The 13603-nt window shown below is 45.2% G+C and overlaps 4 protein-coding genes across 4 annotated transcripts; all 4 read right to left on the minus strand.

Annotated features, from left to right (window-relative positions):
* Positions 1-1859: 1859 nt before the first annotated feature.
* LOC134958723 (Y-box-binding protein 2-A-like) lies at positions 1860-3159 on the minus strand. The gene has a single exon (XM_063941474.1). The coding sequence runs from the start codon at positions 3039-3041 to the stop codon at positions 1860-1862; it is 1182 nt and encodes a 393-aa protein (XP_063797544.1). The 5' UTR covers positions 3042-3159.
* A 1656-nt stretch (positions 3160-4815) lies between these two features.
* LOC134958724 (Y-box-binding protein 2-A-like) lies at positions 4816-6313 on the minus strand. The gene has a single exon (XM_063941475.1). The coding sequence runs from the start codon at positions 5995-5997 to the stop codon at positions 4816-4818; it is 1182 nt and encodes a 393-aa protein (XP_063797545.1). The 5' UTR covers positions 5998-6313.
* A 1446-nt stretch (positions 6314-7759) lies between these two features.
* LOC134958726 (uncharacterized) lies at positions 7760-8965 on the minus strand. Its single transcript, XM_063941476.1, has one exon. It carries the CDS (start codon positions 8963-8965, stop codon positions 7760-7762), a length of 1206 nt encoding a protein of 401 aa, XP_063797546.1.
* A 1745-nt stretch (positions 8966-10710) lies between these two features.
* On the minus strand, positions 10711-11892 carry LOC134958727 (Y-box-binding protein 2-A-like). The gene has a single exon (XM_063941477.1). The coding sequence runs from the start codon at positions 11890-11892 to the stop codon at positions 10711-10713; it is 1182 nt and encodes a 393-aa protein (XP_063797547.1).
* Between the last annotated feature and the right edge of the window lie 1711 nt (positions 11893-13603).

The following is a 13603-nucleotide window of genomic DNA, read 5'->3' on the forward strand; positions in this document are numbered from 1 at the left end:
CTTTCACATGGGCTGCAAGCACGCCCCTGTCACTGAGGCACTCATACTAGTGCCGCTTAGAGCGCTTCTTTTAAATGGGCTTTTTCCTGCCCATTGTTTGGCGCCTCCCCCGTTTCTGACCCTTTATCATTGGCTTCGGGAGGCACCACTCTTGGTGCCTCGGCAACTAATTTAAACATGCTTTAGCACTGTAAAAATGATTACAGTAATATAAAGCATATACTTATGACACTTTGTGTCATAAGTATCTTCTTTGTTTTACTGTAATCATTAATGACAGGGGAGGCACTGCCTCCCCTGACTGCACGTCCCTGCGTCAGGGGCGGGACCTGGACGGAGCCTTAACGTGGTGCAGCTGCTGATGTCTCCACACAATTCACCAGCGGTCTGTATTGTTCTGAGTACATCCTGCGGTACTTGTATCATCAATAATTCTATCTATATAGCCTATTCGCCTATGTAATTATCCTATTCTCCTATATTTCTCCAACATATTAGGGCAGATCTGTGACTTGACTCCGCCCAGCGTTAGCAAATGAGTCACAAAGTCACAGATCTGGGCTAATATATAGGAGATTAGAGAGTGTACAAAGAAGAGCAACTAAAATGGTGCATGGCCTACATCACAAAACTTACCCGGAAAGGCTAAAAGATCTTAACATGTATAGTATGGAGGAGAGGAGGGAAAGGGGGGACATGATAGAAACTTTCAAATATACCAAGGGTCTTAACAAAGTTCAGGAGGGAAACATTCTTCAAAGGAAGAGAAGTATTAGAACTCGAGGACATATGTGACACCCGAAAGTAGTATGGGTGCAGGATGGTTGTGGTTCTGTTCAGATTCTCATTGACTGTCTCTAATCTGTAGTCTCACTTACACAGTCTTTACATTTTATACTTTGTAGCTCCTTGCCTGTAACTGCTCCAACTATGCTGTTAAGATGTAGTGGCTGTATAGCGTAAAAATCCTGTAAACTGGGACTTTATCAGTGCTACAGTTGCAGTGTAAGTGATGATACAGGGTGGTGCAAGGTGTTTTATCACAGACCTTTTCTCTGGTACCAGTCACAATGGCCAGTCTCTCTGGCTGCCTCCGAATGGCTGCTGATTTAACCACTGATTTGCTGAGGAGAAGGGTCTTATCCTCAGAGCGCCATTAATTAAGTGTCCATCTCCGGGGCAGGACCGCCTCTGTACTGCCTCAACTCTTAGCAGGTATATGTATCACCACCCAGCTCTCTTGCTGGCCTGCTGCTGCTGCCTCCTGGTCCACTTCCTGGCATGACTACACCTGCTAGGACACGATAGACACCAGGGGTATCACCGGAAACCCCACTGCCAGTTTCAGCACAAACAACCACAGGTCCAGCACCATAGGTCACCGGGGAAACCTTGCAGCGCAGCTCTGCTCCCCTGCACTGAGGACCAACTGCCACTAACTGTCAGTGCAGCCTCTATTATCTCCTTCTGTCCCATGAGCCTCCACTGCTGCTAGGGACCATGTGATGCTGATACTACCCACTGTCACCAATACAAATTAAGCATGCAGTACAGGACACATTGTACACTATTGCTTTACATAAATACACACAAACTGATGGTACTCTTAGTGGGGTGCCACATACACCTCTGCTAAAATTATGCGTGTCCCCACGCATATTATACTTCCAACTTTTTCATGAACATATCAATTCAACATCTGTATCATAGCATTTACTTTAAATATATTCTTCAATGACAAAATAGATCACAGTAAGTTACAATTACCAGGAAAGTCTAGTCCTTGCTATACTGTAACAGTGGCATAAACATTTCTGTTTTTTTAAATTTTTCTTATGAACTATCTACAAGTAGTATGATTAATTACAAAATTTATCACTTTTGTTCCTCTTTCCTGACTTGCTCGATGCCTGTTGCAATATTGATGCTACCTCTCTAGAGGTTATTGTGGTATATTTGTAGTCTGAGCGATGCCACTCTGGAAAAAGATATGTCACGGCCTCTTTAACTACACTAGGGGATTTAACTACACTAGATTCAGACTTTGATATACTTGAATCTGGGCAACTGTGTTTAGGGGGTCCCAATCCTTCTGCCTTGGCCGCATGAATCACTTCTTCAGCATCTCTTTCCCGTTCAGCAGCACTTAAACTTGTATGATTGGAATAGGCCGTACTGGAATCGAAGTTATCCATTCTAGGTCCACACTGAGCCGGGTCTTCTAGATCATGTTGCATACATCCATTCAATACTGCCACATTTTGGTTGTCTGTTCTTCCTAATAGTTCACTTTTCACTTGACTATCAGGATATAGTTGTCTGCATTCATATGGTCTCTTTAAATGGTATGGTGGGTAGCTACTCATCTGATTAGACTGTTGTTGACTTGTACTTTCTGTCACACTTTCCATCTCTTCAGACTCCTCTTCATCTTTGCGGGATTGGTAATTTTGCTGATGTTTACGTGGAAAACCTCTGCGATGTGTATAGAGCCAATAATGCTTGTGATCTGCTGCATATCTGCTGCCTTGAACTGGAACACCGCCAGGACCTGTCACATTGGCAGCTTCCACACCTTTTTCCCCCTTTATCACATCGAATTCAACAATCTCTCCATTTCGCAGGCTGCGGAGGTCGTTTCTGGGTTTGTTCTTCTTAATGGCAGTGTAATGTACAAACACATCTTTCTTGGTGTCATCCCGATTTATGAAGCCATAGCCATATCGCAAACTAAACCAAATTACTTTTCCCATAACTTTTCTTGCACTGACTTCAGGCTCTGGTTCTGTAGCTGGTGTGGCAACAATGTCAATTTGATTCTGGACAACAGGACGAAGGTCCACATCTCTGTATTGTACTTCATCGATGCTCCAGTCTGTCCCTCCTCTGCACTTAGCTTGTTGTTGCATGAAATACCGCAATTGCTGGCACATTTCAGTTATCCCATGGGTCAGTTCAGCGACTTGTACTTCTATAGCACTTAATATATCGGTACTTAGGACCTGAGCCCCCTGTACAGCAACGTCTTCTGGTATGTGCATATCTATGATTTCCTGCTTTGTGATCTCTGGATAGGGAATTTCTTGTCTCTGTAATCTCCCTACCACCTTAATGGCAGTTTCTTTGAAGCACAAAAAATGAGCTGTTTGGTAACTGTAACTGAAGTAGGCATAAATGCACCTTCACAATCTCACTGTGGGACCCCTCTATGAACTGATTAATCAATATTTCATTGGTTGGTCGGACTTCTGTTGGATCAATGGCCTGTAGTGCTTGAAGAGCCTTCTGTAGACTGAGTGCGAAGTCACGCAGTGTTTAATTTCTCCTGGCTGCTGCTTTCTTGTGTAAAAGTTCATTTTAAACTCAGACAACGTTCTTGTATCAAATATCATAGCTAGTCGGTTCAGGATGAGGCCTACTGTTCTCCTTTGATCCGCTGGCCATGAAATCACCTCTCTCGAGGCCGTACCTTTCAACTGCCCAATTAGAATCACCACTTGCTGTGGCTCTGATAGTAGGTACAAACTGAACACAGACTTAATTTTGTTCTTAAAATCTCTCAGACAGTTGCCGTCAGAATCTGGATCATCTCCACTATATGTTGGAAGCCATGGGGCCTCAAAGTAATAAGGCAGGTTAATCCGGTTTATGCTAGCCATAGCTGGACACGTGCTTGATGAATCCCCAACAGCTTGCTGATCAGACAACGTCATGTGTTCAGATCCTGTTCTTAGTGACGCCAAATGTGACACCCGAAAGTAGTATGGGTGCAGGATGGTTGTGGTTCTGCTCAGATTCTCATTGACTGTCTCTAATCTGTAGTCTCACTTACACAGTCTTTACATTTGATACTTTGTAGCTCCTTGCCTGTAACTGCTCCCACTATGCTGTTAAGATGTAGTGGCTGTATAGCGTAAAAATCCTGTAAACTGGGACTTTATCAGTGCTACAGTTGCAGTGTAAGTGATGATACAGGGTGGTGCAAGGTGTTTTATCACAGACCTTTTCTCTGGTACCAGTCACAATGGCCAGTCTCTCTGGCTGCCTCCGAATGGCTGCTGATTTAACCACTGATTTGCTGAGGAGAAGGGTCTTATCCTCAGAGCGCCATTAATTAAGTGTCCATCTCCGGGGCAGGACCGCCTCTGTACTGCCTCAACTCTTAGCAGGTATATGTATCACCACCCAGCTCTCTTGCTGGCCTGCTGCTGCTGCTGCCTCCTGGTCTACTTCCTGGCATGACTACACCTGCTAGGACACGATAGACACCAGGGGTATCACCGGAAACCCCACTGCCAGTTTCAGCACAAACAACCACAGGTCCAGCACCATAGGTCACCGGGGAAACCTTGCAGCGCAGCTCTGCTCCCCTGCACTGAGGACCAACTGCCACTAACTGTCAGTGCAGCCTCTTTTATCTCCTTCTGTCCCATGAGCCTCCACTGCTGCTAGGGACCATGTGATGCTGATACTACCCACTGTCACCAATACAAATTAAGCATGCAGTACAGGACACATTGTACACTATTGCTTTACATAAATACACACAAACTGATGGTACTCTTAGTGGGGTGCCACATACACCTCTGCTAAAATTATGCGTGTCCCCACGCATATTATACTTCCAACTTTTTCATGAACATATCAATTCAACATCTGTATCATAGCATTTACTTTAAATATATTCTTCAATGACAAAATAGATCACAGTTAGTTACAATTACCAGGAAAGTCTAGCCCTTGCTATACTGTAACAGTGGCATAAACATTTCTGTTTGTTACATTTTTCTTATGAACTATCTACAAGTAGTATGATTAATTAGAAAATGTATCACCTTTGTTCCTCTTTCCTGACTTGCTCGATGCCTGTTGCAATATTGATGCTACCTCTCTAGAGCTTATCGTGGTATATTTGTAGTCTGAGCGATGCCACTCTGGAAAAAGATATGTCACGGCCTCTTTAACTACACTAGGGGATTTAACTACACTAGATTCAGACTTTGATATACTTGAATCTGGGCAACTGTGTTTAGGGGGTCCCAATCCTTCTGCCTTGGCCGCATGAATCACTTCTTCAGCATCTCTTTCCCGTTCAGCAGCACTTAAACTTGTTTGATTGGAATAGGCCGTACTGGAATCGAAGTTATCCATTCTAGGTCCACACTGAGCCGGGTCTTCTAGATCATGTTGCATACATCCATTCAATACTGCCACATTTTGGTTGTCTGTTCTTCCTAATAGTTCACTTTTCACTTGACTATCAGGATATAGTTGTCTGCATTCATATGGTCTCTTTAAATGGTATGGTGGGTAGCTACTCATCTGATTAGACTGTTGTTGACTTGTACTTTCTGTCACACTTTCCATCTCTTCAGACTCCTCTTCATCTTTGCGGCATTGGTAATTTTGCTGATGTTTACGTGGAAAACCTCTGCGATGTGTATAGAGCCAATAACGCTTGTGATCTGCTGCATATCTGCTGCCTTGAACTGGAACACCGCCAGGACCTGTCACATTGGCAGCTTCCACACCTTTTTCCCCCTTTATCACATCGAATTCAACAATCTCTCCATTTCGCAGGCTGCGGAGGTAGTTTCTGGGTTTGTTCTTCTTAATGGCAGTGTAATGTACAAACACATCTTTCTTGGTGTCATCCCGATTTATGAAGCCATAGCCATATCGCAAACTAAACCAAATTACTTTTCCCATAACTTTTCTTGCACTGACTTCAGGCTCTGGGTCTGTAGCTGGTGTGGCAACAATGTCAATTTGATTCTGGACAACAGGACGAAGGTCCACATCTCTGTATTGTACTTCATCGATGCTCCAGTCTGTCCCTCCTCTGCACTTAGCTTGTTGTTGCATGAAATACCGCAATTGCTGGCACATTTCAGTTATCCCATGGGTCAGTTCAGCGACTTGTACTTCTATAGCACTTAATATATCGGTACTTAGGACCTGAGCCCCCTGTACAGCAACGTCTTCTGGTATGTGCATATCTATGATTTCCTGCTTTGTGATCTCTGGATAGGGAATTTCTTGTCTCTGTAATCTCCCTACCACCTTAATGGCAGTTTCTTTGAAGCACAAAAATGAGCTGTTTGGTAACTGTAACTGAAGTAGGCGTAAATGCACCTTCACAATCTCACTGTGGGACCCCTCTATGAACTGATTAATCAATATTTCATCGGTTGGTCGGACTTTTGTTGGATCAATGGCCTGTAGTGCTTGAAGAGCCTTCTGTAGACTGAGTGCGAAGTCACGCAGTGTTTCTCCTGGCTGCTGCTTTCTTGCGTAAAAGTTCAATTTAAGCTCAGACAACGTTCTTGTATCAAATATCATAGCTAGTCGGTTCAGGATGAGGCCTACTGTTCTCCTTTGATCCGCTGGCCATGAAATCACCTCTCTCGAGGCCGTACCTTTCAACTGCCCGATTAGAATCTCCACTTGCTGTGGCTCTGATAGTAGGTACAAGCTGAACACAGACTTAATTTTGTTCTTAAAATCTCTCAGACAGTTGCCGTCAGAATCTGGATCATCTCCACTATATGTTGGAAGCCATGGGGCCTCAAAGTAATAGGGCAGGTTAATCCGGTTTATGCTAGCCATAGCTGGACACGTGCTTGATGAATCCCCAACAGCTTGCTGATCAGACGTCATGTGTTCAGATCCTGTTCTTAGTGACGCCAAATGTGACACCCGAAAGTAGTATGGGTGCAGGATGGTTGTGGTTCTGCTCAGATTCTCATTGACTGTCTCTAATCTGTAGTCTCACTTACACAGTCTTTACATTTGATACTTTGTAGCTCCTTGCCTGTAACTGCTCCAACTATGCTGTTAAGATGTAGTGGCTGTATAGCGTAAAAATCCTGTAAACTGGGACTTTATTAGTGCTACAGTTGCAGTGTAAGTGATGATACAGGGTGGTGCAAGGTGTTTTATCACAGACCTTTTCTCTGGTACCAGTCACAATGGCCAGTCTCTCTGGCTGCCTCCGAATGGCTGCTGATTTAACCACTGATTTGCTGAGGAGAAGGGTCTTATCCTCAGAGCGCCATTAATTAAGTGTCCATCTCCGGGGCAGGACCGCCTCTGTACTGCCTCAACTCTTAGCAGGTATATGTATCACCACCCAGCTCTCTTGCTGGCCTGCTGCTGCTGCCTCCTGGTCTATTTCCTGGCATGACTACACCTGCTAGGACACGATAGACACCAGGGGTATCACCGGAAACCCCACTGCCAGTTTCAGCACAAACAACCACAGGTCCAGCACCATAGGTCACCGGGGAAACCTTGCAGCGCAGCTCTGCTCCCCTGCACTGAGGACCAACTGCCACTAACTGTCAGTGCAGCCTCTTTTATCTCCTTCTGTCCCATGAGCCTCCACTGCTGCTAGGGACCATGTGATGCTGATACTACCCACTGTCACCAATACAAATTAAGCATGCAGTACAGGACACATTGTACACTATTGCTTTACATAAATACACACAAACTGATGGTACTCTTAGTGGGGTGCCACATACACGTCTGCTAAAATTATGCGTGTCCCCACGCATATTATACTTCCAACTTTTTCATGAACATATCAATTCAACATCTGTATCATAGCATTTACTTTAAATATATTCTTCAATGACAAAATAGATCACAGTTAGTTACAATTACCAGGAAAGTCTAGTCCTTGCTATACTGTAACAGTGGCATAAACATTTCTGTTTGTTACATTTTTCTTATGAACTATCTACAAGTAGTATGATTAATTACAAAATGTATCACCTTTGTTCCTCTTTCCTGACTTGCTCGATGCCTGTTGCAATATTGAGGCTACCTCTCTAGAGCTTATCGTGGTATATTTGTAGTCTGAGCGATGCCACTCTGGAAAAAGATATGTCACGGCCTCTTTAACTACACTAGGGGATTTAACTACACTAGAATCAGACTTTGATATACTTGAATCTGGGCAACTGTGTTTAGGGGGTCCCAATCCTTCTGCCTTGGCCGCATGAATCACTTCTTCAGCATCTCTTTCCCGTTCAGCAGCACTTAAACTTGTATGATTGGAATAGGCCATACTGGAATAGAAGTTATCCATTCTAGGTCCACACTGAGCCGGGTCTTCTAGATCATGTTGCATACATCCATTCAATACTGCCACATTTTGGTTGTCTGTTCTTCCTAATAGTTCACTTTTCACTTGACTATCAGGATATAGTTGTCTGCATTCATATGGTCTCTTTAAATGGTATGGTGGGTAGCTACTCATCTGATTAGACTGTTGTTGACTTGTACTTTCTGTCACACTTTCCATCTCTTCAGACTCCTCTTCATCTTTGCGGGATTGGTAATTTTGCTGATGTTTACGTGAAAAACCTCTGCGATGTGTATAGAGCCAATAACGCTTGTGATCTGCTGCATATCTGCTGCCTTGAACTGGAACACCGCCAGGACCTGTCACATTGGCAGCTTCCACACCTTTTTCCCCCTTTATCACATCGAATTCAACAATCTCTCCATTTCGCAGGCTGCGGAGGTAGTTTCTGGGTTTGTTCTTCTTAATGGCAGTGTAATGTACAAACACATCTTTCTTGGTGTCATCCCGATTTATGAAGCCATAGCCATATCGCAAACTAAACCAAATTACTTTTCCCATAACTTTTCTTGCACTGACTTCAGGCTCTGGTTCTGTAGCTGGTGTGGCAACAATGTCAATTTGATTCTGGACAACAGGATGAAGGTCCACATCTCTGTATTGTACTTCATCGATGCTCCAGTCTATCCCTCCTCTGCACTTAGCTTGTTGTTGCATGAAATACCGCAATTGCTGGCACATTTCAGTTATTCCATGGGTCAGTTCAGCGACTTGTACTTCTATAGCACTTAATATATCGGTACTTAGGACCTGAGCCCCCTGTACAGCAACGTCTTCTGGTATGTGCATATCTATGATTTCCTGCTTTGTCATCTCTGGATAGGGAATTTTTTGTCTCTGTAATCTCCCTACCACCTTAATGGCAGTTTCTTTGAAGCACAAAAAATTAGCTGTTTGGTAACTGTAACTGAAGTAGGCGTAAATGCACCTTCACAATCTCACTGTGGGACCCCTCTATGAACTGATTAATCAATATTTCATCGGTTGGTCGGACTTCTGTTGGATCAATGGCCTGTAGTGCTTGAAGAGCCTTCTGTAGACTGAGTACGAAGTCACGCAGTGTTTCTCCTGGCTGCTGCTTTCTTGCGTAAAAGTTCAATTTAAGCTCAGACAACGTTCTTGTATCAAATATCATAGCTAGTCGGTTCAGGATGAGGCCTACTGTTCTCCTTTGATCCGCTGGCCATGAAATCACCTCTCTCGAGGCCGTATCTTTCAACTGCCCAATTAGAATCTCCACTTGCTGTGGCTCTGATAGTAGGTACAAGTTGAACACAGACTTAATTTTGTTCTTAAAATCTCTCAGACAGTTGCCGTCAGAATCTAGATCATCTCCACTATATGTTGGAAGCCATGGGGCCTCAAAGTAATAGGGCAGGTTAATCCGGTTTATGCTAGCCATAGCTGGACACGTGCTTGATGAATCCCCAACAGCTTGCTGATCAGACAACGTCATGTGTTCAGATCCTGTTCTTAGTGACGCCAAATGTGACACCCGAAAGTAGTATGGGTGCAGGATGGTTGTGGTTCTGCTCAGATTCTCATTGACTGTCTCTAATCTGTAGTCTCACTTACACAGTCTTTACATTTGATACTTTGTAGCTCCTTGCCTGTAACTGCTCCAACTATGCTGTTAAGATGTAGTGGCTGTATAGCGTAAAAATCCTGTAAACTGGGACTTTATTAGTGCTACAGTTGCAGTGTAAGTGATGATACAGGGTGGTGCAAGGTGTTTTATCACAGACCTTTTCTCTGGTACCAGTCACAATGGCCAGTCTCTCTGGCTGCCTCCGAATGGCTGCTGATTTAACCACTGATTTGCTGAGGAGAAGGGTCTTATCCTCAGAGCGCCATTAATTAAGTGTCCATCTCCGGGGCAGGACCGCCTCTGTACTGCCTCAACTCTTAGCAGGTATATGTATCACCACCCAGCTCTCTTGCTGGCCTGCTGCTGCTGCTGCCTCCTGGTCTACTTCCTGGCATGACTACACCTGCTAGGACACGATAGACACCAGGGGTATCACCGGAAACCCCACTGCCAGTTTCAGCACAAACAACCACAGGTCCAGCACCATAGGTCACCGGGGAAACCTTGCAGCGCAGCTCTGCTCCCCTGCACTGAGGACCAACTGCCACTAACTGTCAGTGCAGCCTCTTTTATCTCCTTCTGTCCCATGAGCCTCCACTGCTGCTAGGGACCATGTGATGCTGATACTACCTACTGTCACCAATACAAATTAAGCATGCAGTACAGGACACATTGTACACTATTGCTTTACATAAATACACACAAACTGATGGTATTCTTAGTGGGGTGCCACATACACGTCTGCTAAAATTATGCGTGTCCCCACGCATATTATACTTCCAACTTTTTCATGAACATATCAATTCAACATCTGTATCATAGCATTTACTTTAAATATATTCTTCAATGACAAAATAGATCACAGTTAGTTACAATTACCAGGAAAGTCTAGTCCTTGCTATACTGTAACAGTGGCATAAACATTTCTGTTTGTTACATTTTTCTTATGAACTATCTACAAGTAGTATGATTAATTACAAAATGTATCACCTTTGTTCCTCTTTCCTGACTTGCTCGATGCCTGTTGCAATATTGAGGCTACCTCTCTAGAGCTTATCGTGGTATATTTGTAGTCTGAGCGATGCCACTCTGGAAAAAGATATGTCACGGCCTCTTTAACTACACTAGGGGATTTAACTACACTAGAATCAGACTTTGATATACTTGAATCTGGGCAACTGTGTTTAGGGGGTCCCAATCCTTCTGCCTTGGCCGCATGAATCACTTCTTCAGCATCTCTTTCCCGTTCAGCAGCACTTAAACTTGTATGATTGGAATAGGCCATACTGGAATAGAAGTTATCCATTCTAGGTCCACACTGAGCCGGGTCTTCTAGATCATGTTGCATACATCCATTCAATACTGCCACATTTTGGTTGTCTGTTCTTCCTAATAGTTCACTTTTCACTTGACTATCAGGATATAGTTGTCTGCATTCATATGGTCTCTTTAAATGGTATGGTGGGTAGCTACTCATCTGATTAGACTGTTGTTGACTTGTACTTTCTGTCACACTTTCCATCTCTTCAGACTCCTCTTCATCTTTGCGGGATTGGTAATTTTGCTGATGTTTACGTGGAAAACCTCTGCGATGTGTATAGAGCCAATAACGCTTGTGATCTGCTGCATATCTGCTGCCTTGAACTGGAACACCGCCAGGACCAATCACATTGGCAGCTTCCACACCTTTTTCCCCCTTTATCACATCGAATTCAACAATCTCTCCATTTCGCAGGCTGCGGAGGTAGTTTCTGGGTTTGTTCTTCTTAATGGCAGTGTAATGTACAAACACATCTTTCTTGGTGTCATCCCGATTTATGAAGCCATAGCCATATCGCAAACTAAACCAAATTACTTTTCCCATAACTTTTCTTGCACTGACTTCAGGCTCTGGGTCTGTAGCTGGTGTGGCAACAATGTCAATTTGATTCTGGACAACAGGACGAAGGTCCACATCTCTGTATTGTACTTCATCGATGCTCCAGTCTGTCCCTCCTCTGCACTTAGCTTGTTGTTGCATGAAATACCGCAATTGCTGGCACATTTCAGTTATTCCATGGGTCAGTTCAGCGACTTGTACTTCTATAGCACTTAATATATCGGTACTTAGGACCTGAGCCCCCTGTACAGCAACGTCTTCTGGTATGTGCATATCTATGATTTCCTGCTTTGTGATCTCTGGATAGGGAATTTCTTGTCTCTGTAATCTCCCTACCACCTTAATGGCAGTTTCTTTGAAGCACAAAAAATTAGCTGTTTGGTAACTGTAACTGAAGTAGGCGTAAATGCACCTTCACAATCTCACTGTGGGACCCCTCTATGAACTGATTAATCAATATTTCATCGGTTGGTCGGACTTCTGTTGGATCAATGGCCTGTAGTGCTTGAAGAGCCTTCTGTAGACTGAGTACGAAGTCACGCAGTGTTTCTCCTGGCTGCTGCTTTCTTGCGTAAAAGTTCAATTTAAGCTCAGACAACGTTCTTGTATCAAATATCATAGCTAGTCGGTTCAGGATGAGGCCTACTCAGGGCCGGATTAACAATGGGGCGGATGGAGCTGCAGCTCCAGGCCGCCCCATCAAAATAGGCCCACAGCATCTGCTGCATTGCGCTGCTGTACACAGGAATGTTTTTCTTTCCTGTTACAGCAGCCTAAGGCCCCGCCCACTGAAACAGCAAACCCCTTTCCCCTGCTTTTCTAGCCCGGGGTTGAAAAGACGGACTTAATAATTGTGCTAATAGCGGCACAGTGGAAGGCTTCACAAGCCCTCCCTGCGCCGCACAGTATCTGAATCTCCAGCGCGGCAGCATCGTGACGGCGTTGCATCATCTCCTCCTCCCTCTCCCCCCCCCCCCGCATCCTGTCACATCCAGGGCCCCGTCGGGACATCGCATCCCGCCGTGAAATGGTAACTACGTCCGCGCCGCCGCCCCATTACCGCTTGAATAACTGCTGTGCAAGTGTGCACTGTATGCAGCAGCCAACCCAGCTCTGCTCCGTGAAGGCGGCCCTGACACTTGCTGTGACTGGGCTACCCAGCAGCTACTGATCACAGGTGACGGGCTGCAGCCGCTGCTGCTCAGAGAAGGGATGTCAGTGTCCTGCAGTGCCTCTGGAAAAGGTATGCACTGCCTCTGACTGAACATGTGCCTAATTATATTATCTAGATATTATTTATCTATCTAGCTATCCATCTAGTAATGTATTGCTGTCTAGCTTGTCATAACAGTCTCCGCCCCTGCTCTGGCTGGGATCAGTACGAAATCCCGCTGTACGGGATCCCGGCGGTCAAAATACCGACACCGGAATCCCGACCAGCACAATCCCGACAGGGGTGGTGAGCGGAACACAGCCTCTTGCGGGCACGGGGCCTCGCTACACTTGGCACACTATTATATTCTCCCTCTATGGGTGTCGTGGACACCCACGGAGGGAGAATATGTCGGGATTGTGCCGGTCGGGATTCCGATGTCGGTATTTCGACCGCCGGGATTCCGTCCGGCGGGATCTTGACCGCATTCCCTCTGGCTGGCACCATTTCCTCTACTTCATAGCCCTCTCCACCACCACCACCTCCAGGTGCGGCTATGATCCCTCTCCCACTGCAGCTTCTTTCCGACTCCCCCAACACATACCTCCCAACTGTCCCCATTTTGGCGGGACAGTCCGTTTTTCACGGTCTGTCCTGCTGTTCCACCCGCAGGTCGCAGTGTCCCGCGGGTGGGGGAAGTTGGGAGATCCCCCCCCCCCCCCAGTCACTCGCTGCTCTGATCAGAGCAGCGGTGAATAGATGCTGTGTGCATGCGTACAGCGTCTATTCCCCGACAGAGAGGGGCAGGGGGCATGGCCAGCAGCTCACTGA

This window comes from Pseudophryne corroboree, chromosome 9, assembly GCF_028390025.1.
Source record: "Pseudophryne corroboree isolate aPseCor3 chromosome 9, aPseCor3.hap2, whole genome shotgun sequence".
Classification (NCBI taxonomy): Eukaryota; Metazoa; Chordata; class Amphibia; order Anura; family Myobatrachidae; genus Pseudophryne; species Pseudophryne corroboree.

Coding starts and splice junctions, on each gene's coding strand:
- LOC134958723 (XM_063941474.1), bottom strand. CDS start 3,041: ATGCACATACCAGAAGACGTTGCTGTACAGGGGGCTCAGGTCCTAAGT.
- LOC134958724 (XM_063941475.1), bottom strand. CDS start 5,997: ATGCACATACCAGAAGACGTTGCTGTACAGGGGGCTCAGGTCCTAAGT.
- LOC134958726 (XM_063941476.1), bottom strand. CDS start 8,965: ATGACAAAGCAGGAAATCATAGATATGCACATACCAGAAGACGTTGCT.
- LOC134958727 (XM_063941477.1), bottom strand. CDS start 11,892: ATGCACATACCAGAAGACGTTGCTGTACAGGGGGCTCAGGTCCTAAGT.